Source organism: Hemicordylus capensis, chromosome 4 (genome assembly GCF_027244095.1).
Source record: "Hemicordylus capensis ecotype Gifberg chromosome 4, rHemCap1.1.pri, whole genome shotgun sequence".
Taxonomy (NCBI): Eukaryota; Metazoa; Chordata; class Lepidosauria; order Squamata; family Cordylidae; genus Hemicordylus; species Hemicordylus capensis.
The window spans coordinates 284,673,043-284,695,968 of NC_069660.1; the positions used below are offsets into that span (position 1 = coordinate 284,673,043).

General features: G+C 43.4%; 1 protein-coding gene across 4 annotated transcripts in view; it reads left to right on the forward strand.

Moving 5' to 3' along the window:
• Positions 1 to 22,926, forward strand: part of CPQ (carboxypeptidase Q) — a 294,849-nt gene that overhangs the window by 268,235 nt on the left and 3,688 nt on the right. For 3 of the 4 annotated variants that reach the window (XM_053247904.1, XM_053247903.1, XM_053247905.1), the window contains one exon: positions 18,380 to 18,528. In XM_053247904.1, the coding sequence (XP_053103879.1) occupies positions 18,380 to 18,528 (149 nt within the window). Of the gene's footprint in view, positions 1 to 18,379; positions 18,893 to 22,926 lie in introns of those variants that run through there. The other variant, XM_053247906.1, reaches the window with a different exon arrangement.

Genomic DNA, 22,926 nt, shown 5'->3' on the forward strand with positions numbered 1-22,926 from the left:
TGGTTGATAGTGAAGATGTGGGGAATCCTTCTGAGAAAATTCTTTGTTATTTTTGCTTTGGAGGACCCTGCAATACTCTTTCAAAATTCATTTTAGAGAAATTTAGGTTACAAGCCTAGTTGGTAGAAATTCAGCTATGAAAAGGTTTCTTCAAACATGCAACAGGCATTCTGATTCGGTTGCAGTCTTATACACACTTAGAAATTGTTTCCACTGAAATAAAATCAACTGAATTTGGACTGTGAATATGCCCCAAGTCCCCTCTCAACATTTCACCCTAGCATATTTAAATGGTGGCTGGCTGACAACCTACACCAAAGAAAGTCCATTGTTTCCAACTGGCTTACTCTTGTGTAACCAAATTTTGCAAAAGCAACATTACTAGGCTTATGTATGTCAGCTAGTGTGTTTGAAATCTGGCACTTTATTTAGATTTAAATTTCATGCAGAATTGTACAGAATGTAGGCCTAAGTACATTCAGAAAATTCAGATTCGGATTCGATCCAATCCAAATTAGAAAATATTGGATTCAGATTATATGGACTCTGGCTATGTCAGATATAGGATCAGATTTGGAATTCAAATATGCATTCCAGTTTAAATATGGACTTCTCCCATAGTGGTCAATGAGGATTTAAAAAATAAATAAATCACTGGTTACTTCTAGAGACCTGAAATATGCCACACATGTGGGGAAAGAGGTCAGCCCCCTCCTTGTAGCGAATTTGAAGAGAATTGGACAACTTACTGATTTTTGGAGCATTTTTTTGAAATCTTTGTAAAAATGGCAAAAAAATAGTGAAATCTGGTTTGTTTCAAGCCAAAACTTTTTTTTTAAAAAAAGTCTGAAACTGAAGAACCTGCCATTCCACCAGCATATGGAGGAATCGGCCTTTAGCCTTCATTAAAAAAGGGGGGGCAATGCTTCTTTGCTGCCACCCCCTTAATATTTCTGGAACAGATGGGCAAACAGTTATGAAATCTGGCACACATGAAGTTCACATTTGAAGGACTCTGTGTAATCTTTTTAAAAGCTATGGGTCACTCCTCCAATTTTTGATTCCTCTGATTTTTGGTGATTAAAAAAAATCTAAATGGCTAAAAATGATGAAACCTGACTTGTTTCAAGCCAGAAATTTTTAAAAAAGTTATGGATTTGAAGCCCCTCCTTAGACCATAATTCCAACTCCAAGTGCAGGAAAAAGGATATTCCTTTGATTTTATATTTTTATTTGTTATCCTCCATTGCAGGAACAGGCAGGCCTTTTTAAAGGAATTAAAAGGACTTCACACCTTTTAATCCCTTCATGGTTAGAAGGGAAAGTGTGAAATTCTTTCTAACCACAGAACCAGAAACTTTCAAAGTACTTTCACTTTTACTGTGTGTTTCTGCATTGGGGAAGGCAAAAAATTATATAAAATTAATATAAAATATAAAATATAAAAATATAAAAATTAAAATTAATATTATATACGCTTAACAACAGTTATTGTGGCCGGGGTTCCAATTCTTAACTCCAACTCACACCGCAGACATTCACCAAGTTCACTGGAGTTTGGCCAGCCAAACTCCAGTTGCGGGAGAAGGTAGCCCCTTCCTGCTGCTTGGCCTCCAAACACGATCCGAGCCTGCTCCGCGGCCAGACTGTGTGCAAAGCATAACCATGTAAGTGGCTTGGCCATGATTGGCTACGATCTCCAGCAAGGCGTGTGATCGTTCATTTCTGGAGTGCTCCACCCACCCTCAGCAGGGAAAGCGCATTGAAAGCCCTTTAAATGCCACGCAATGCCAGTACGTCTTCTGCCAGCCATGGCACTGCTGTTCACCCCTCCAGTAGCTCTATACCCCGAAAGCACCACACAAGAATGAATTCCCTGGTGGTTTGGGGGGCTGGGGGGTATACTGCTGGTTTCATTGCAGGAGAGGAGGGGGAACTCCACATTCGTTAGAATGGGATATGCAGATGAAGGAGGGCAAAGGATGCTGGGTGAGTCTGTCCCACCATAACCTGGGAAGATGTCATGGGGTGACCCCAGCAAAGCAGCCCATCCAGATACAAGTGAATTCCATTTGGCAGTTGGCAGATACAATTCCATTTGGCAGTTTGCTGCCAGGTGCCCTGGCAGTCTCATGAGAGAGACAGTCTACTGGGGATGTAGACTGGGTTTGCATAAAAGAGCAAATCCTCATCCTCATACTGAGAGTTTATGAGAATAGCCAGCCTATTTAACCACCGAGGAATCCAAGGGGGTGCCTCTTTAGTGGGACCCCCAACTCTCTTTGTTAAAAAATAGAAAATATTCTCCCCTACCTCCCTCTCCCTGAAACCCTCTGAAACCCTGCACATACCCCAGAGGAGATCCTGACACCCCATGTGTCATAGCTTGGCCACGTGAGTGGCCCTTTAGTGCACCAACAGGACCGTGCATTTGCACAAATGGAAAAATCCCAGGTCCACTTCTGTCTCTGCACCATATGCAGATAAGTAGGCATGGGAAAGCATAGGAAAGGACACTTTCCTCTTCTCCCCCAGCCCCAGGGCAGCAGGGTCGACTGCAGGGGCCACAGGCAGGGGCACACCTGTGCACAGGTGCAGACAGCCAGGCAGGGGGCTGGTTTATGCAGCACCTTGGCCACCATCCCTGGGATCAGGAAAGCAGTCTCTGGGATATCTCTGCCCACCGCTTCCCAAAACACAGCAACACAGTGTAGCTCTATTTATAGCACCCATGGCCTGACCCTCTTATAAAGGTGAAGTCCATGTGGGCTTTGATGCCCATCATCGTCACAGAGGAAGTATTGCTCCCAAAGGTGGACCCCACTTTCCCACCCTTTCTTTGTAAATAATGAGAGAGAGAGAGAGAGAGAGAGAGAGAGAGAAGAGAGAGAGAGAGAGAGAGATCCCCCTAAACCCACTCACCCTCCTTCCCTGTGCAGACCTTTGCACGCACCCAGAGGACATTTAGATGCTCCATGTGTGATTGCCTGGTCAGCAGGGGAAGGGGAGGCACTGAGATGGACCTTTATACCTGATCACAATCCTGGGTCCCACTCCATCTGTGCACCACTTGGAGATCTGCATGCACAGGGAATTTCAGGAGAGGGGTGACCCGGTTCTCCGACCACCCTGGGACAGTGGGTTGGCCATTCTGAGGTGCTGGCAAGGGTGCACATGTACACATGGGTTGGCCTACTGGCAAGGGGCACAGTTTCAAAGGAGCTTGTCTGCGGTCCCCAAGACTAGGAGAGCAGTCTCCGAGATAGCCCGACCTGTGGCTTGCCTGCACACTGCAGCCGGGCTCTATTCAGAGCTGCCATGGCCTGACACTCTCGTGAGGGAGGTGCTGTTGGGGAAAGGAGATGTATTGCCCTTTTGAATCAGTGATTATTTCTCTGGGCATTTCTCTCCCCCCCCCCCCGACCCGCATCACAACGGTCCTTCTCATGAGTTGTCTGGAGCCTTTCCCTCTCATGCCTGGCCAGTGAGCCCCGGGTTGGGTGGCAGGATCCTTGAAGAAGGATCTCAGTTGACCCGAGAATGCCCCTGGTGACTGGCCTTGATCTTGAGTAAGCGGGGGGGGCACTAACCCCCCAAAAGGGTAAGGGGCTGGGGCCACCTTTCCAAACCTCTCTGTGGAAAAAAAGATATAACCTGGCTTTTTTGCAGCTCTGCTGGCTAGGGGTTTCGTGTTAGGATGCCTGATCTGTAGTAATTCAGATGTAGATTGGTCTATCTATCTCTCTCTCTATCTATCATATTTATATTCTGCCTGATACAGACATTACTAGCCGGTGTACATAATCCAAATTACAATATAAACATTAAAAAATAAACAATTAAAACACTTTCACAGAATAAAAACAAAAAACAATTCACAGAGTGAAACAACTAAGATAATTTCATAGGATAAAAAGTGCTCCCCCACACAACCACCACCACCTTGGTTCTAGAACAAAAATAAGCTAAAATTGGGACTGGAGCTAAATTCTAGCTTTCCTGTCCATCTGTGTATTCCAGTTGTTTGGCTGTAAGTAATGCATCTCCCCCACCCACCACCGACCCCCGTTAAATGTGTAATGAGGCACCTTTTAAAGTGGTGATTCTCTCATATTTAGCAGAGGAAGAGCAACTGTGCCTGTTTAGCTAGCAAACATCTCTCCAGTTCCTGCTGGTGGTGGTGGTGGTGGTGGTGGTGGTGGTGTGTGTGTGTGTGTGTGTGTGTGTGTGTTTAAATTGTGAGCCCTTTGGGCACAGGGAACTATTTTCTTAAACTTTTTGCTATGTAAATCACTTTGGGAACTTCTTTGTTGAAAAGCGGTATATAAATATTTTTATTATTACAGTTACTGCATTTTAAAATTCAAGATTTGTGCTTGTATAATACCTAGAGTTGGGGTGGGAATGAAGTCAACAGCATGTTTCTCTGATATAAAATAAAGATGATAAGGTCATTCTCACAACCCAGGACGGTGGGATGGGAGGGTTGGCGGGGGGGAGGCAGGAGCGCTCTTACCTTCCCCCCTCCCAGATGATCTCCTCTGTTCTCAAGCCAAGCAGCTTGTGTGCACACATCTGGAGACCAAGGGAATGCAGCCCAGCCTCCAGAAATCCCACAATGCACCACACAAGGGGTGCAGTGCATTGGGGGATTTCCCCACAGCTGGGTGCTCTAGGTGCCTGGCTCTCTGTCTGCTTCGGTTGCAGGCATCCCGAGCAAACACACAAGTGGGGACCAGGGTGGAAGGGCATGCTTGAACCATTCTACATTGGTTATAGCCCAGGGAAAAACTTGGGCTACCTGGTAGGGCAGCTCCAGCCCGGGGTGGGGGAGGAGGTGTGATCCCAGTGCTCCACACAAGCAAGCCTGGGTAGGGCTGCTCATGTGAACAGCCTATATATTTGTTTTGGTTTACTTGGGAGCACTTTAGGATAAGTTATTTTAGATTCCTGTCAGCTTGGAACCTCTTTGTTGTAGCCCATCCAGTTATCTTTTGCAGTTTGTTTGGACATTTATCCTTAGAGGGATCCTGTAGAGAGTGTGGGGCAGGAGTCAGAAAGGGAAAGGAGAAGGAGGAAATGGAGTTGTTGCTGAATAAATGGAAAACCGAGTTGTTGCTGAACCTCCTTGGGATTGTTTTAATGAAAGGCGGTATACAAATGCAACAATCAATCAATCAATCAATCAATCAATAAACCAACCTTTAGTTCAATCCACATAGGATTTCCTTGTGTGTAAGAGGGAAGCAGCTATAAACAACCCTCCCCTCCCCAATGCCTGATTTCATACAGTTTTTATGTGAAAAGTGGTATATAAATATTTGTCGTATTTGTTATGCACGCCTGTTTTCTATCTCCAGCTGCCACAACTGCTCTGCCTCGAGGAGTGAAAGCTTAATGTGCTGCAAACATAACTGCGATATTCCTTGAGCTGTAATTTAGCCTATTGACTGTATCAATAAGCATTAACACTCAGATGAATTAAACTGAACAGGAAATGGGACTCGTTCCATATTTTCTCTCCTTCCCATCGGCAGCCCTCTTTTAATTAGCTGCCGCAGCAGCTGAATGAGTGCTTTCCTTTTGCCATTTTGTTTAAATCTTGGGTTTTTAAAGCTTTAGAGAGCAGTGATTCAGGAGGTAAAACAGCAGGACTTCTGATGTTATTTATAAGCTGTGTGCCAGAAACTATTTCAAGGTCTGCAGCAGGGTAGCTCAAGCAACATTTACTTTACCCAGTAATTTGAACGTTAGAGACTCAATGACAGAGCTAATGGCACTGTTGTCCCACTGGAACCACATTCACTTCTTGATAATTTTGGCTTGATTTGACAAAATTCTCCCAACTATTGTCTGCCACTGATAGATCCAATCAGCTCAGTTAATCTCACGGGATGTTGGCAGCCTTAGATGCTGCAGCAGGTGAAGTGAAACACTGAAAGGACACACACTTTCCACACACAGCTCACCTTAAGAAAAATGGGTGGCAAGCCACAATATGTTTTAAAGCCGCTTTCTCTCAAAATGAAGATTCACACACCTGAGGATCTTTTTTATAGTCCATGCTGTTGCCTCTTGTGATATTTCTTAGTGCCAAACTGCATGTCATTTTAAAAAAAATTATATACTGCTTTTTCTAAAACAAACAAACAAATGTTATGTTAAAAACATTTTCAAGTTGCATGTCTAAGCCTGGTCACATCTTTTCTTAAGAAAAAGCAGCTGTGGAGAGGGGCTGATCCAGAATGTGACCACAGCATGGGAAAGAGTTTTTTGAACCCCTTCTTCCCAGCACCATTTTTTCATTGAACCCTCTCCCAGCTGCTCATTGCAGCAAACAGCTGTGTCAGGGGCAAACAACAGTTTGGCATGAGATTTTCAGCAGGAACATGGTGTAAGAGGAAAGAGTTAGACCCCACCCCCCTGCATCATGATGGTAAACAATTTTAATGTAACTGGTAGTTTGTCATGGTACTATCCATGAAGTGTTCTACATTTTTGAAGGCCTTTTAAACCTCTTCTCCCCTTGTCACATTTTGCCCTATTTTAACCAATTCCTCATCCCTCCTTTGACAAACCTTTCCTTCTTCCTCATGACATAGTTTATGCTTGGCCCCTTTTCATGTTAGAATTGTACCTATTTGTCCTTCCAGAACAAGGTTATTTATTTATTTATTTATTTATTTATTTATTTATTTATTTGCATAAAGACTACTATTGGTGCAAGGAGGTGGAAGAGTTCAGTTATAACAGCAAAGACATGGCTGGGGGCAGATTGTGGAACAGATCACGAACTGCTCATGTGCAAGTTCCAAGTCAAGCTAAAGTGGAAAAACAAAGTTATCCAGCTTCCACAATCTGATCTTGAGAATGTACCCACCATTTTCAAGGAGAACATCAGGAACCGCTTTGAAGTTCTGAACCTCACTGATAGGGAACCAGAGGAATTGTGGAATGAAATCAAAGAAGTTGTTGAGGACGAATGTGAAAAGAGACTGCTAAAGACCAAGAAACAGAAAAAAGTAAAATGGATGTCACAGCAGATGGTAGAAATTGCCAAGAAGAGGAGAGAGGCCAAAATCAAGAAAGATAAAGACCTCAGGAAGGAACTTAATAGGGAATTTCAGAAAGCTGTTAGAAGAGACAAGGAGCAATATTACAATGACATCTGTAAAGACCTTGAGGATGGAAATAGACATGGAAAAACAAGGAAGGTTTTCCAAAAGATCTCTGAACTCAGAGGGAGGTTCCAACCTCGAATTGGTATTTTAAACAGTGCCAAAGGCCAGATAGTAACTGATTCAGAGAAGATCAGAGATGGAAGGAGTATACTGAAAATCTGTACAGCAGGGATGTCAACGTCCAAGATACTCTAGAAGATATTCCCTACTTTCAAGAACCTCTAGTATGGGAAGATGAAGTTAGATCAGCACTCCGGTCATTACCAAGTCAGAAGGCTACAGGAATTTATGGAATAGCTGCAGAAATATGGCAGGCAACAGAAGAAGTATCAGTCAAAGCTCTAACCAAACTATGCCAGCAAATTTGGAGAACACCACAGTGGCCAACGGATTGGAAGAGTTCAGTCTACATACCCGTACCAAAGAAAGGAGACTTAACAGATTGCACAAACCACCACACAATATCTTTAATTTCACATGCTAACAAAGTAATGCTCAGGATCATCCAACGCAGATTAGAACCCTACATGGAAAGGGAAATGCCGAGGAACAAGAGATATCAGCATGCTGGATAACTGAGAAAGCCAAAGAATAACAGAAAGAAGTCAATATGTGCTTTATTGACTACAGAAAAGCCTTTGATTGCATTGACCATGTCAAGTTGTGGAATATCCTTAGGAAAATGGGCATCCCAGAACATCTCATTGTTCTCATGAGAAACCTGTACACAGGACAGGAAGCCACAGTCCAGACAGAACGTGGTGAAACAGACTGGTTCCAGATCGACAAAGAAGTAAGACAAGGCTGTATACTTTCTCCTTCTTTATTCAACTTATATGCTGAACATATACTGAGAGAAGCTGGATTGGAAGAAGATGAGCATGGTTTTAAAGTTCGAGGAATAAACATCAATAACCTGCACTATGCTGATGACACCACTCTGATAGCTGAGAATGTGAATGATCTGCAAGCTCTAGTAATGAAAGTCAAGGAGCACAGTGAAAAAAATGGGACTATGACTAAATATCAAGAAGACTAAACTAATGGCAATGGGTACAGCAATCAGCCTCAGAACTGATAATGAAGACATTGAAGTGATGGATAGCTTCTGCCTTTTAGGATCAACCATCAACAGTAAAGGATCCAGCAGTCAAGAAATATGCTGCAGACTAGCACTTGGTAGGGTTGCAATGAAGGCCTTGGGAAGGATATTTAGATGCCGTGATGTGTCTACACCTACACAGATTAGAGTCGTTCAGACAATGGTTTTCCCCATGACACTCTGTGGATGCAAAAGATGGACTTTGAAGAAGCAAGATAGAAAAGGCATTGGCGCTTTTGAACTTTGGTGCTGGAGAAGACTTTTTAGGATACCATGGACAGCCAGGAAAACAAACAAATGGATCATGGAACAATTCAATTCAGAATTTTCACTTGAGGCACAAATGACCAGGCTCAAACCATCATACTTTGGACACATTATGTGAAAACCCAGCTCCCCCGAGAAGTCCATAATACTGGGAAGAGTTGAAGGAAAGAGAAGAAGAGGACAACCAGCAGCAAGGTGGATGGACTTGATCACAACAGCAATGAATGCATAACTGAGAGACTTTAAAGGCCAAGCTGAAGACAGATCATCCTGGAGAGAATCTATCTATGTGGTCGCTAAGAGTCAACACCGGCTTGACGGCACTTAATCAATCAATCAGTCAATCAATCAATCAATCAATCAATCAAAGACCAGAAATAATAACAGCAACAATAACAGTAGTCATCGTTGCCATTATCCAGACCAAGGTTACACATGCCAAATAATATTCCACATGTAGAACAGGGAAGGGGTGATTTTCACCAATCCTCCCTTCCCTCTACAGCCTCACCAATCCTCTCTTGCCTCTACAGCCTCCAGGGAATTCCACAGCTCTCAGGAACATATCTTTTGGAGGCATAGAGGGCTGCAGAGGGAAGAGGGATCTGCAAAATAGCCCTTCCTGTTTTGCCCTCACTTTCAGGGGCGTAGTCATCCTTTCAAAGAACCCAGGCCACCAATGGTAGGGGTCGCTAGCTCCGGAAGAGCCCTAAATGAACCCCCCCCCCATGCCTGGGCTACTGGGAACCCCGAGTGAGCGCTTGCCGATCCTTTTCAGGCAGCCCTGGGGCATGGCCTCGAGCTCCAAAGAGCCCAAGCGAGCTCTTCCATGTCATCTCAGGCAGCACTTGCTGCCTTAAAGCACCTATTCTCCAGCATCTATTCTATTGCTGCCTGAAAGCATCTATTCTCCCTCCAGAGAGGGAGAGAAAGGGAGAATAGATGCTTTCAGGCAGCAAACACTGCCTGAAAAGCATCTATTCCCCTTTCTCTTGTGAGTAGGACTAGGACCAATGGGTTGAAATTACAATGAGGCAGACTAAGCTAGACATGAGAAATAATTTCCCAGCTGTAAGAGCTGTAGAAGAGTCTGCTTTGTGCAATCGTGAACTCTTCTTCTCTAGAGGTTTTCAGAGGATGGATTTCAGGCAAACACTGCCTGAAAAGAATCAGCAAGCGCTCGCTCGGGGCTCCCAGTAGCCCAGGCGAGGGTGTGTGTGGGGTGTTCGTCTGGAGCACACCCTGTGCACATGACACGTGCATCAGAGGAGCCACCAGGCAGGGCTGGACCCAAGCCGCCGCTCAGCTGGCTCCGCGTCTGCTCACTTTAGTTACAGTAAAGAGTTCAGCACGGCCCACAGATGCTCACAGGCACTATACAAGCAGTGCGCACGGCCAACCTGACTCTGCTCCACTGGGATGATGCCGTTTTGGTATATTAATGAGCAGCATGTATTTCACAGAGAACCGCAGAATCCGAGAATCATAAGATTTTAGAGTTGGAGAGGATCTTGGTTGGAAAACCTCTAGTCCAGGCCTGCACAACATACGGCCTGAGGCCTTTTTTCCTGGCCCCCGGGGCTATTTCCCCTTCCTCCCCCTGCTGCTTAAACCCCCCCCCCCAAAAAAAATTGAGGAGATGACTGCAGGAGTGCGGATGTTCTTCCTTACCCTCCCACATGGCGGCAGCAGCACACAGTGGCAGAAATCAGAGCGACACTCGGGCCTGCCATTTGGCCCAGCGTTACTTCCCAACTGCAAGGCGTGCCTGTGCAGTTAAGTCTCTTAACTCCGCAGGCATGCCTCGCAGTTGGAAAGCGAAGCCGGGCCAAATAGGAGGCCTGAGCGTCACTCTGAATTCTGTTGCCCTGTGCCTCCACCGCTGCCATGGGGGAGGGGAGGGAAGGACACCCGCACGCCTGCAGTCATCTCCTCGGCCGCACAGCAGCTGGAATTTGGGGGGGGGTTACGCAACAGAGAGAGGAAGGGGAAATAGCTCCAGGGGCATCTCCTCAGCTGCGCGGTGACTGGAATGGGTGGCGGCGGTGATGAGGTAGGAGGAGGCGGGGGACAGTGGCCCCACAAGGAAGTCCGGTGGCAGGGGCGGGCAAAAATGGCAGGGACAGAGGGAGCCCGGCGGGGAAAGCGTTGCCAAGGGATGGGGAGGGAAAGCTGTTAGTGGCGGGAGGAGAACGGGGACCTCCAGAACAATGGGGAATGGACTCTCTCACCAAGATTGCTCCTCTCTCTCTCTCTCTCTCTCTCTCTCTCTCTCTCTCTCTCTCACTCTCTCTCTCTCACACACACACACACACACACCACCAAGACTGCTCCATTCTCTCTCTCTCTCACCACCAAGACTGCTCCATTCTCTCTCTCTCTCTCTCTCTCTCTCTCTCTCTCTCACTCACCCACCGACCGCTCCATTCTCTCTCTCTCACCCACCAAGACTGCTCCATTCTCTCTCTCTCTCCCTCACCCACCGACTGCTCCATTCTCTCACACACCCACCCACCAAGACTGCTCCATTCTCTCTCTCTCTCACCCACCAAGACTGCTCCATTCTCTCTCTCTCTCACCCACCAAGACTGCTCCATTCTCTCTCTCACACACACACACAACTGCTCCATTCTCTCTCTCTCTCTCTCTCTCTCGCCAAGCCTCCTGCTGCATCCTTTCTATCTTTCTTTCCCCTTCTCCCTTCTTTTCCAAAATTATGAGAAGAGCTTCTCATATTTTTTCCCCTTAAAAGTGTTCCATGTTATGTGTGATGATTTGGCAGAGGTGGAAAGGAAGAACAATGCATTTTATTATGTATTTTGTGCAGATTGTATAATATTTATATTATTAGAATGAATTTTAATTCAACTTATTTCATATTAATTTAATCAATCTTGGCCTGCCAGAACATCAAAAGTTAAATATTGATTAAATTCATTTTTAATTCATTTCACTTTAATTTGGTTGATTGATTGATTGAGATTAAGTGTTACTCTAATAATCAGCACCCTAAGAATTGACCTAGGCCCCCATGAACCAAGTCACAGTTGATTTCGGCCCGCTAGGTCATTTGAGTTGTGCAGGCCTGCTCTAGTCCAACTCCCTGCAGGAAACTGCTACAGCATCCCTGACAGATAGCCTTCCATCCTCTGAAAACCTCTAGAGAAGAAGAGCTCACCATTGCACAAAGCAGACTCTTCTACAGCTCTTACAGCTGGGAAATTATTTCTCATGTCTAGTTTAGTCTGCCTCATTGTAATTTCAACCCATTGGTCCTAGTCCTACTCACAAGAGCAACAGAGAATAAGGCCACACCTTCTTCTACATGACAGCACTTCCGATATTTGAAGACAGCTGCCTTATTCCACTCCAGCTTAGTCTTCATGCCAATTCAACCTGTGCATTTAGTTCAGTGCTGTCTTAACACAAGCCAAAGCATATGGCAGAAAAAGCCAATCATATGCCTTTGCCCTTTAAAGAGGCCTCTAAATATATCCTGTAATGTCTTTGTTCACGACTTTTCTCTCAACGCTTCTCTTTTTAAGGAGGCGGGTTGTAATGTATAGCTTATTCTTCAAGCATGTTTGTCTCCTGAAAAAAGAATCAGGTCTGAATCACTGCAAGCCTTGACTGTGTGTTTAGCTGCAAGTGCAGGAAAAAAAGAGAAATGCATCATCTGTCTTTTAAAAGAAATTTGACTGACAGCACAGAAGGACTGTTCAAAATTATTCAAGTCTTTATTCTCCAAATTTAAACTTTTGACACCTGGCTATTTGAGTGAAAGACCATCCTAATTTCAAAGAAGGTTTATCTGTATGTAGGGCAGAACCACACACAGATGCAATCTCTGAAGTGTTTGTCACAAAATTGTCTCTTCAGCTGATTTGCCTCTTCAGCTAACCGAGTTGCTACAGGAAAACATCAAAGACAGCTCCAGCTTTGTCCATGGTTTTCTTCTGGACTACATATAGATCTTTTGGTAGTTCATAAGCCACGACCCCAAGATCTCTTTCTTGGTAAGTCTCTGACAGCTCAGATCCCATCAGTGTATATGTGAGGTGGAGTTTTTCTGCCCCAATATGCATCACTTTACACTTGCTAACACTGAACCACATGTCTCACACTCCCCCCATTTGGAGAGATCCTTTTGGAGCTCCTCGCAATCTCTTTTGGATTTCACAACCCTTAATAGTTTGGTGTCATCGCCAAATTTGTCTACCTCACTGCTTACCCCAACTTCTAGATCATTTGTGAACAAGTTAAAGAGCATTGGTCCCAGTACAGATCCCTGGGTTACCACTTCTTACTTCCCTCCATTGTAAAAACTGTCCGTTTATTCCTACCATGTTTCCAGTTACCAATCCACACATGAACTTGTCCCTTTATTCTATGACTAATAAGTTTCTTCAAGAGTCTTTGATGGGGAACTTTGCTGAAAGCTTTTTGAAATTCCAGGTATACTATGTCAACTGGATCGCCTTTATCCACACACCTGTTGACACTTTTGTTTTTGTATTTAAACACAATGTATTTAAACACAATATATAAACACAATGCTGACTATTTGCATCTGTTTGCAAGTTGTAGCCATCTTCTGCTTAAAGAGAAACTTTAGGAATGCTCAGTCTCTATTTTAATTTCCTGCCCAGCAACATTTCTTTGAAGCTGATGAATGTCCTGTTCCCCAGTCTTGTATACAATCTTAGCTATGGTACCATTAAGCTCCCATAAGGCTGATGGAAGCTTATACGATCTTTTGGTCATGACCACAGTGTCATCCATGTGGCATGCCAAGTATGTCTTGTGTAGAATCACGCAATGGGTTCAAATAACTGAGATCGTTTGCTTACTTATAGTAAGGAACGAATACACCACCTCCCTTTGCGGGATTCCTTTATTTATTTTATTAAATAAATAAAATCTATTTTTCCCATGGATTGTTCTTTCTTTTACCAGCAAGCTTAAAAAGAAAAGGAAAAGATTGGTTCATATATTATGACCCACATGCTCAATTTCAGTGTGTGTGTGTGTGTGTGTGTGTGTGTGTGTGTGTGTGTGAGAGAGAGAGAGAGAGAGAGAGAGAGAGAGAGAGAGAGAGAGAGAGAGAGACCCAATTAGGGGTGCACTCCCAAAAGCACATTTCTGAAAATGGTGGCTGACATGAAGTGCAGCCTACCATCACCATAATGGTCTGCCCCCGGGTTGCTGTGGATGTCAAAGCAAGCTCCAACGTTGGTCTGAAGCAGCAGATGTAGAAGCAGCATTTTCACAGGTTTCTCAATTGTCGCAAATGCGAAACCTGCAGAATACAAATATGAGTAATATTTATATACTGCTTTTCAACAAAAGTTCCCAAAGAGGTTTACAAAGAAAGAAAGAAAGAAAGAAAGAAAGAAAGAAAGAAAGAAAGAAAGAAAGAAAGAAAGAAAGAAAGAAAGAAAGAAATGGCTCCCTGTCCCCAAAGGACTCACAATCTAAGAAAAGAAACAAGAGATAGACACTAGCAACAGCCACTGGAGAGAAAGCAGAAACACTGCTTCTGTAATCACAGATTCTGATTAGCATCAAAGCTTATTCTGAAGCACACTAGCCCTGGGGTGGACCATTATAGTGATGGTAGGCTGCATCAATTTCATTGACTTCAATGGGACAAACATGAGTAGCTGGTTTTCGGTTCAAGGCAGAGATGGCGGTGGATGGTTGGTTGGTGGTTGGTGTTGTTGTTGTTGTTTAACAAACTGAAGAGCCTCTGGCCAGGATCCAAACCTTTCCTCCCCATGCATGAGCAGAAAGCATTTCTATGTATTCACAAAGCAAGGAGCAAAATTATCTTTTGATGTCAGCCCCTCATGCTTCATGGGGAGCAACATGCTTTGGAGGACATCTGGAAGTTGGGGAAAGTAGATGAGGGTCTGATATTGGGTGTAAGAGCTGAAAAGCCTTGGTATGCAGGTGACATACCAAGGCTTTGGTATGCAGGTGAAAGACCACCTGCAGCACTTCCTGGCCCTTGTAATGTCTCAGAATATTTACAGTTAGAAATTATTAACATATGACAGTGTTTAAGCTTTTAATGGGATAATCCATTGCAAGGAAAAAAAACCTGATATATTTTTTGACTAAATTAAGGATTAGATGCTATTTTATAGAAAGCCCATAATTATCCTGATTAGTGGAATTCCTGTTAAGCATTTCATGTAATTAAGCTGTGCCCTGGGTCGTTGTAAAAGATGGGTTTTAAATAATTTTGCCCCCACAATTGTTTGCTTGGACATGCAGGTATAGAGTCATATTTCTGACAATTATTTCAAGAGAACTTGTTTGATTAATTTGAAGCTTTCTTTTCTAGGAAAATACATGACACCAACAGCATTCAGAAAAACATGCAGCCAGTTTCACTACTAACACCACCCTGTGCCAAATAGAGCCAAATTGTACCTCACACTGTCAGTTTTCTCCTTCATCCTTCACATGAAAGATGAAAGAGCATCTTCATTCATATGGTCAACAATCCATCCATCAATACATTTGTATGCCTCTTTTCTACAGAATTGTGGAACATCAGCATTGAAAAGACAAAGATGGTCTCATGAATGAGAAATGGTCTGGACAATAGGGATGTACGAATCAATTTGGATACAAATCAGTTCAACCCGAATATGGTCAATTTGGGTGATTCGAGCTCAAAATGAATCTGCACACACACTCCTGGCCAAATTCAAGCTTGAATTGAATCGTGCCAGATTCGATTCAAGTTGATTCAAGATTTGGGTTCCTCCTATTAATTCCGCTAGATTCCTAGCTTTTATTTTAAAAACAACAACAACAACAAAGCTACACTCTAGCCCTTGTAGAAGTGGAGTTATGGAGCAAAATGTGCAGTCACTATTTTTCAAGTGTTTGGATTCTTTGGTGTATAATAACTTTTCCCCAATGAATCCCTATGAGGATTCATTACACACCTTCATTTCTTCTGTTCATTTTGACTGTCATTGTACTGTGCCAACTGTCAACTGCCATATGCCAACTATACCCCCCTCCCACCTGCAAGGCAGTGGGGTACTCCGTTTATTTTTTAGGACTATTGACGTGTTTAGATTCTTTGGTGTCTAAAAATCTTTCCTCATAATGAATCCCTATGAGGATTCATTGCACACCTTCATTTCTTCTGTTCATTTTGACTGTCATTGGAGAGTTATGGAGAGCTCCTTCATAGGCCTGCAAGGCCTAGAGCTTAGCTTTTTAAAAACAAAAAAATGAAAGTCAGGGGTCCATGTTATGGTTAGGATAGGGCAACTTCAAATCCCCATTATTTCCTATGGCAGAAATATACAAAATCAGTAAAAACTAAAAAAAAAAAATCATTAAAAATCAACCAAGAGCCCCACTGCCTTTGAATCTGGGTGGTAGGTAGCATCCATGGGGGCCACCACCCAAATTTGGTGCCTCTAGGACCTTTAGAAGTGTGCCAGATTGAATTGAATCAAAACTGATGAGATTCAACTTTGCAGATTTAAGTTCTAATAGAATCTGGCTGATTCGATTTGACCTCAAATCGAATAGCAAAAAATTGATTTGTGCACATCCCTACTGGACAATGAAAATGCAGAAATGTATCATACTATCATAGCCAACGGGAAACCATTCCCATTGCTGTGCAGTCAGAATCATCCTAGTAATGTTTGTCAAATGACTCTACCCTGTCTCCCTTGCTGTCCCTTATGACTTGAACTTTCTCCTAATAGTGATACTTCTGTCTAGCTCTGTTCCAAGAACTTATAACTCCTGTTCAGACATTATGTTGTATGAGCATACCCTTCAAATGCATGATAGGCAGTGTGCTGTTGTATCTTTGAATAACATGTTGTAACATGTGAATAAATGTACCTGTAAACATATCTGTATGTATGTACACTGTACACTCATTGTACAAGTGTTAATCATAATGTCTGAATAGGGCTGTAGAGGGTATGCAAACACATAGATCTCTGTGCATTCAGTTGATGTCAGCATGGTCAGTAAATGTGCACAAGTGAGAGTCTCTCTCAGTGTTTATGAACCTACTTTCCCATAGTTCTAGATTGTGTGCAGAGACTCTATGCTTACACAGTTTATGTGCACATACAGTTTTAGACTGCAAGCCCTTTGGGGACAGGGAACCATCTCATTTATTGATAGATAGATAGATAGATAGATAGATAGATAGATAGATAGATAGATAGATCTTTATTACGGCACTTAACCAGAAACAGTTCACAACAGTTACAGTTCATAGCAAGCATACTGTCAGTACAATCACTCCATCAAACTAATCACATTTAGATAATGAACAGTTCACCTAAATATTTCTGTTTCTATTTTTCTATGTAAACCGCTTTGAGAACTTCTGTTAAAAGTGGTATATAAATATTCATCGTTGTAGTCATAGTCGTGAGAACACACAATGCAGACATTCAACATGGCATGTGTAGCCTGGGGGTACCCACTGGCACCAATGATTGTGCAAATCATGTAGTCTTTGTACCATGGAGTTAATTCATAATGGCTCATATCCTTACTAACAAAGTGTGGGTGCTTTTAACCTCAGCACCCACGCAACACAATCGCTGTGCTCATCTGCCATGCTTCCCAATCGCAGGCACTCTTCCGCTCTTACTTTCTGAAGCTTGACTACACTCCAGAAGTGCTCTTTTGGACCAGGAACACAATACCTGACTCTCAGTGACAGGAAGCTAAAAAATAAATAAATTATGCTCTTGCACAAAAGCAGGACACCTGCACTTTTGAAGTGTGGCTGACCAGGGCAGCAGGGACTAGTGCTGCATGGGTGCTGATATTGAGAGTTCCCAGGCTTCATTACTAAGGATGTCAGCCAATAGCAGTCATTGATGATAACAACATCTTCCTAAGTGATGTGGTAGAAATGATTGGTTCTTATTCAGACTTGAGAAAATAGATCACAACATGGTATTTAAGAAAGCACCACATTCATCATGAACCCTGCCATGAACACCGCCGCCTACTGAGATAATCAGCAGCCATCCAGTTGCAGTGGCCACTAGCTCGTTTGGTGGCGACTCAGAACTGGGCCTCATCTAGAGCCGCCCTGGGAATTTAAAATACACTCCCAGTCAGAATAAGAGCTTCCCCATATCTGGCTGCCTTCAAAATTGCTCTTAAGACACACCAGTTTTTTCAGGTTTGTCATTTAAGACATTTATACTAATAAGAATATGACGAATATTTATATACCGCTTTTCAACCAAAGTTCCCAAAGCTGTTTACATACATAAATTACTTACTTAATTAATTGGCTGCCTGTCCCAAAGGGCTCACAGTCTAAAAAAGAAACTTAAGAAAACCACCAACAGCAGCCACAGGAGGGATGCTGTGCTGGGGTTGGATAGGGCCAGTTGCATTCCCCCTGCTAAATAAAGAGAACCACCACTTCTAAAAGGTGCCTCTTTGCTCAGTTATCATTTTTAACAGGTTTAATTGTTTTTATGGTTAGGTTTGCTTAAAGAAAAATTGTAGGTAAACTGCCTGGAGACGGCTATATCAGGAGGTCTATAAATATAATAAATAAATAATAAAATGAAATATTATAAAGTCATGCTCTATTCTTCCTTTGAAGTTCTACTGCTCAAGAATTGATATTCTCAGGTCCGCAGCAGAGTGGCCTGGAAGATTAAAAATGTAGCTTTTAAAAAAATCACAGGCACCATATAGAGATTGTTCGTGGTTCATATGGATTTAATCAAAGTTAAGGGGTTTTTTAAAGTATACTCATAATATTCCCATGATAAGGAAGTGTCATTTTTCTCCATAGGTGCCAGCTTGAGTGATGATATTACAAAATACTTCTGGTTTCATCATTCCCAAGGGGACACAATGACAGTTCAGGATCCAAGGGAGATGAACCTCTGTGCTGCCCTTTGGACGGTCGTGTCCTATGTCATTGCTGACATGGAGGAGAAGGTGCCAGTGTGATTTTTTTTTTAATTATTATTATTTTTTGCAAAAAATGATCATGAAAGAAGATTTGTCTTTTTCAGTGTGGACCAGGAATATTCTCATGTACGTGGTCTACAGATGTGAAATCCCATATTCCTTCAAAAAGCTGATTTTGTTTCTCTTATTTGAACTTTGAGCATGTTCCTTTTTATTGTGCAGGCCTGTTGATTTAATACCTTCCACTTGTGACTTTGGTTTCCTGCGACTTATATTAAATTCTGTGGTTTTCTCTCACTGGTCACTGCTTAGTAATGGCATAAGAGTCGTTACCAAATGTGAATCTGTTTATCAGCTATATACTTAAAATAAACCTGTTGCATTATTCCTATCTACCCGTTCTCTCTTCGTGTTTAGGGGAGAGAAGCACACAGAAGAAGAAAAAAGCTGCCCGAACAGTCCCAAACAGTTCTCAAATTATAATTCTGGGTATAATTGTAGGGGTAAGGAAAAGGGGAATGCTCACCCCGAACTTCACATGTGGGGAGAATATGATTAGGTTTGTCCCTGGGTCATCTTTTGGTGATATGATTCTCTAAGAATTATCTAAACTTATGGGGGAGGGGGGGCAATACTGACTGAAAACATTTTCTTTGATTTAAAATGCTACCCTGCTTCCACTGGTTAACATAAAGAGTAAGGATGTGTGAACAGGTTCAATTCTGAACCTGTTCAACATTGAACCAATTTGGTTTGATGGCTTGATATCGGACCAACCCACCCCCCCCACCCCCATTCATGGGGTTCTAAGTTTTTAAGGGGGGCATGCATGGTGGCCTCCAAAATGGCCATCACCACAGAGGGCAGGCCCGAAACAGGCCAAAGACTGCCCAAACCAGGTGATTTGGACAGTAGCGGGGAAGGGAGAACCTCCGGGGAAAACTTTGGAGAAGCCCCCTGGAGCAGCAGCAGTGAGTTATTTTTCTTGAATTTTTTAAAAAAGGATTTTAATCATGAACACACACACCCCAAACTGGGGGTGGGGGTGGGGTTCAGGGTGCACAAAACTTAACATGCCCAGTCCGGTTCAAATCTGGTACAGACTCAAACCAAACCAGGCAACCCAGTTTTGTGCACACCCCTAATACAGAGCAAGGAAGCACCAGTGCAGCAAGAGAAGCACTTTTCCCCTAGCCAGGAAGCCATCTGTGCCCCCCAGAAAATATGTCCCTGAGCGCTGTGCACCCCTCAGAGACATTAGATAGATAGATAGATAGATAGATAGATAGATAGATAGATAGATAGATAGATAGATAGATAGATAGATCCAGATAGCCCCACTCTGGCAGGTAGAGGTAATTACATTTTAGGTGCTTGGAATACCAAAAATGTCCCCGTTCAAAGAGTAAGCTATACCAAAAATTCAATCTCCATAATAGGAGAGCAGGCATGACAACATTTTGATAGGGTAGAGGTTCCTTCCCAATCATCTTCCCCAGCAGTAGTCCCCCTGTTGGGAACCCATGTGATAGGGTCATAAGTTACCTGTATAGATTTCTTGGCCTTTTTCTTCTACAGAAAAAGTGCATTTTAAACTGTCCTGAACTAGAAATAGATTCAATATATCAGTGCATTTTAAACTGTCCTGAAGGAGAAATAGATTCAACATCTCTCTCTCTCTCTCTCTCTCTGTCTCTCTCTCGTGTGTGTGTGCGCGCGCGCATGCGATATCATTTACATTTATGTCAGTTACCCTGCTGGATCATAGCTCAAGTTGCCTACACTTGTCCATAGGCTGCTAACCTATTCTGCAGCATTCTGAGTGTTAACACATGGAGGCAATTCTGCATCAGAGGAATGATTTATTGTTGAGATCATTGGAACACTGAATATTTTACATAACGATGTGAAATTACATCATGATGGCAGGAGCTGTGGCCTTGGACTAGAGCTGAAACTGAGTCTCACGCATCATTGCTGCAGGCACTTACACAGCAGATACCTCTGGCCATGTATTTATTTATGCTTCATTCATAAAGATGTGAAATGCTTCCATTTGCCGGCAGTGAATATCAAAGTGATTTCAACATCTATATCTGCCTCATGAAATATACATCCCCTTCAACTGTACCCAAATGACTAATTTTCTGCTCTTTATTGATTAGCATAATAAAAACCTCATGACAACACAAGATAGAAATGTTACCATTAATCGCTTCGCTGCTTGGAGTGAGCAGTGCTTCCTGCATAGAAATTAACGAAGCGCATGTCTCAATTCTCCCCGACGTATTGGGGGATTTTCAAGCCGTTTCTTAAAGCCAAAAGTGTTCCTTATGTGTTTGCTCTCTGAGCTAGCAATCAAACAATTTCTATTAAGATGGAACTGGAGCTGCTGGTGGGCAGCACTACTGTTGAATAGAGATCATGTTACTCAGGCAGTGGCTTTCCTCGGTTATTGAATATGGACTGACACCGTGGAAACATTTTTCCTACCATTAAAAACACAAAACTGGGGAAGATGGAGGTCCACCATTTGTCAGCAGAGTGACAAACCTTTGTGTCCTCCGTCAGGTCAGCCATTAATATTAATCATCATCATCATCATCATCATCATCATCATCATCATCATTTGATTTCTATACTGCCCTTCCAAAAATGGCTCAGGGCGGTTTACAAAGAGAAATAACAAATAAGATGGCTCCCTGTCCCCAAAGGGCTCACATTCTAAAAAGAAACATAAGACACACACCAGCAACAGTCACTGGAAGTACTGTGCTGGGGGTGGATAGGGTCAGTTACTCTCCCCCTGCTAAATAAAGAGAATCACCACGGTAAAAGGTGCCTCTTTGCCCAGTTAGCATCTTTTATGTTTCTCTTTCAGTCACACAAGGCCTATGGCATGCTCTGAAGACACAGAGTGCAGCGATTTTTCTGGAGCGTAAGCAGGTCTAGATCAGAGGTGATCCTTTCATGAGACGTGGTGTGGCAGTGGCCTCAGGCAGCAGGTTATTGGGGTGCCAGCAGGTGGCAAGGTGCCCCTCGCCTCCACCACCTGAGCAGCTCTTTGGAACCATTCTGACCCTCGCAGGTTTTGTAAGGATCACCCCTCCTCACACTCCTTGCAAAGCTTACAAGAAGCATGAGGAGAGAAGAGGAGGCTGATGGTCACCTCCACCTGCCCTACCCCTGATGCCACTTCCAATGCTTCCAAGGATTGGTCTTCAAAGGGAGCTGACCTCCACCAGGGGCATGGAGAAAGGAAGCCTGCTACAATATCTTGGGCTTCCCCGGTCTAGATCTTGCCAATGCCTGGATAAGAGACCACCTGAAAATCTCTCGTGTGTTTCAAAATGGAAGAGAGGAAGGACAGAAATATAATACACAAACACTTGTTCTGGATGTGGTCAGCTGTGTGGGACACCATCTTCCACCTTTGACTGCAACACTGCCAGTGGCGGAGCCAGCTGGACGATGGTCTACTTTCTGCCCTGCCGGTAGTCCCACCAGCGGCGTCTCTCACACACATGGGCATGCTCAGGATCCGGAGAGCTCAGATCAAGCTCTCCCAATCTCATTTCCAGCCAGCAAGTGTTAGCTGGCATTTATTTCCCTTCCTCTCTCTCCAGAGCAGGCAGCCCATCCAAGCAGCAAGTGCTGCCTGGAAATGAGACCGAGAAAGCTCACTTAGGGCTCTCCGGAGCCCAGGCATACCCACATGCATGCATCACGCATGCATGCATCACGCACAAATGTGTGTGCCATGTGCAACAGGGGCTCCGGCTCCCTTTTCATTGGTGGCCCAGGTTCTTTGAACCCTGTCACTCAATGGTGTCCCCACCCCCGAACACTGCAACACTTTGTGTGGAACACCATCTTCCACGATTGACTGTAACCTTCTGGAACACCTGACTATGAGGGTATTTTTCTTTAGTCAGCGCAATGAGGGCAGCACCAAACCCAAAGTGGGGAAAGTGGATCATTTTTATGTTGGTATTTTTATTTATTCTAAACCCCTTACTCTAAACCACACCTTTTCCAAGGACAAGGGATATCAATTTCTGTTCCGCCCCCCACCCGCCCATGATGCAACAATAGAAGAGTTCCTAACCTGAATCTGCTATCTGCTTTATCTCCTCTTAAAACGATCCCTCACAACAGCTGAGATTTCCCACTGCGCCATGAATAAATAATCTGAGATAGTTTGGGGAGGGAAAGGAATGGGGATAGGAGGGAAATATATTTCCCACAGATAAACTGGCTGTTTGTTTTTTCCATCACAGATATATTTTGATTCATCCTGGAGCTAGTATAATCACTGTTTATTAAAAAGACTCAGATAAATTGAAAATAAAATTCATGAAAAGAGAATTATGATACTTCACCATTTTCTGAAATAATTGTGATTGGACTGATACATCAGCTGCA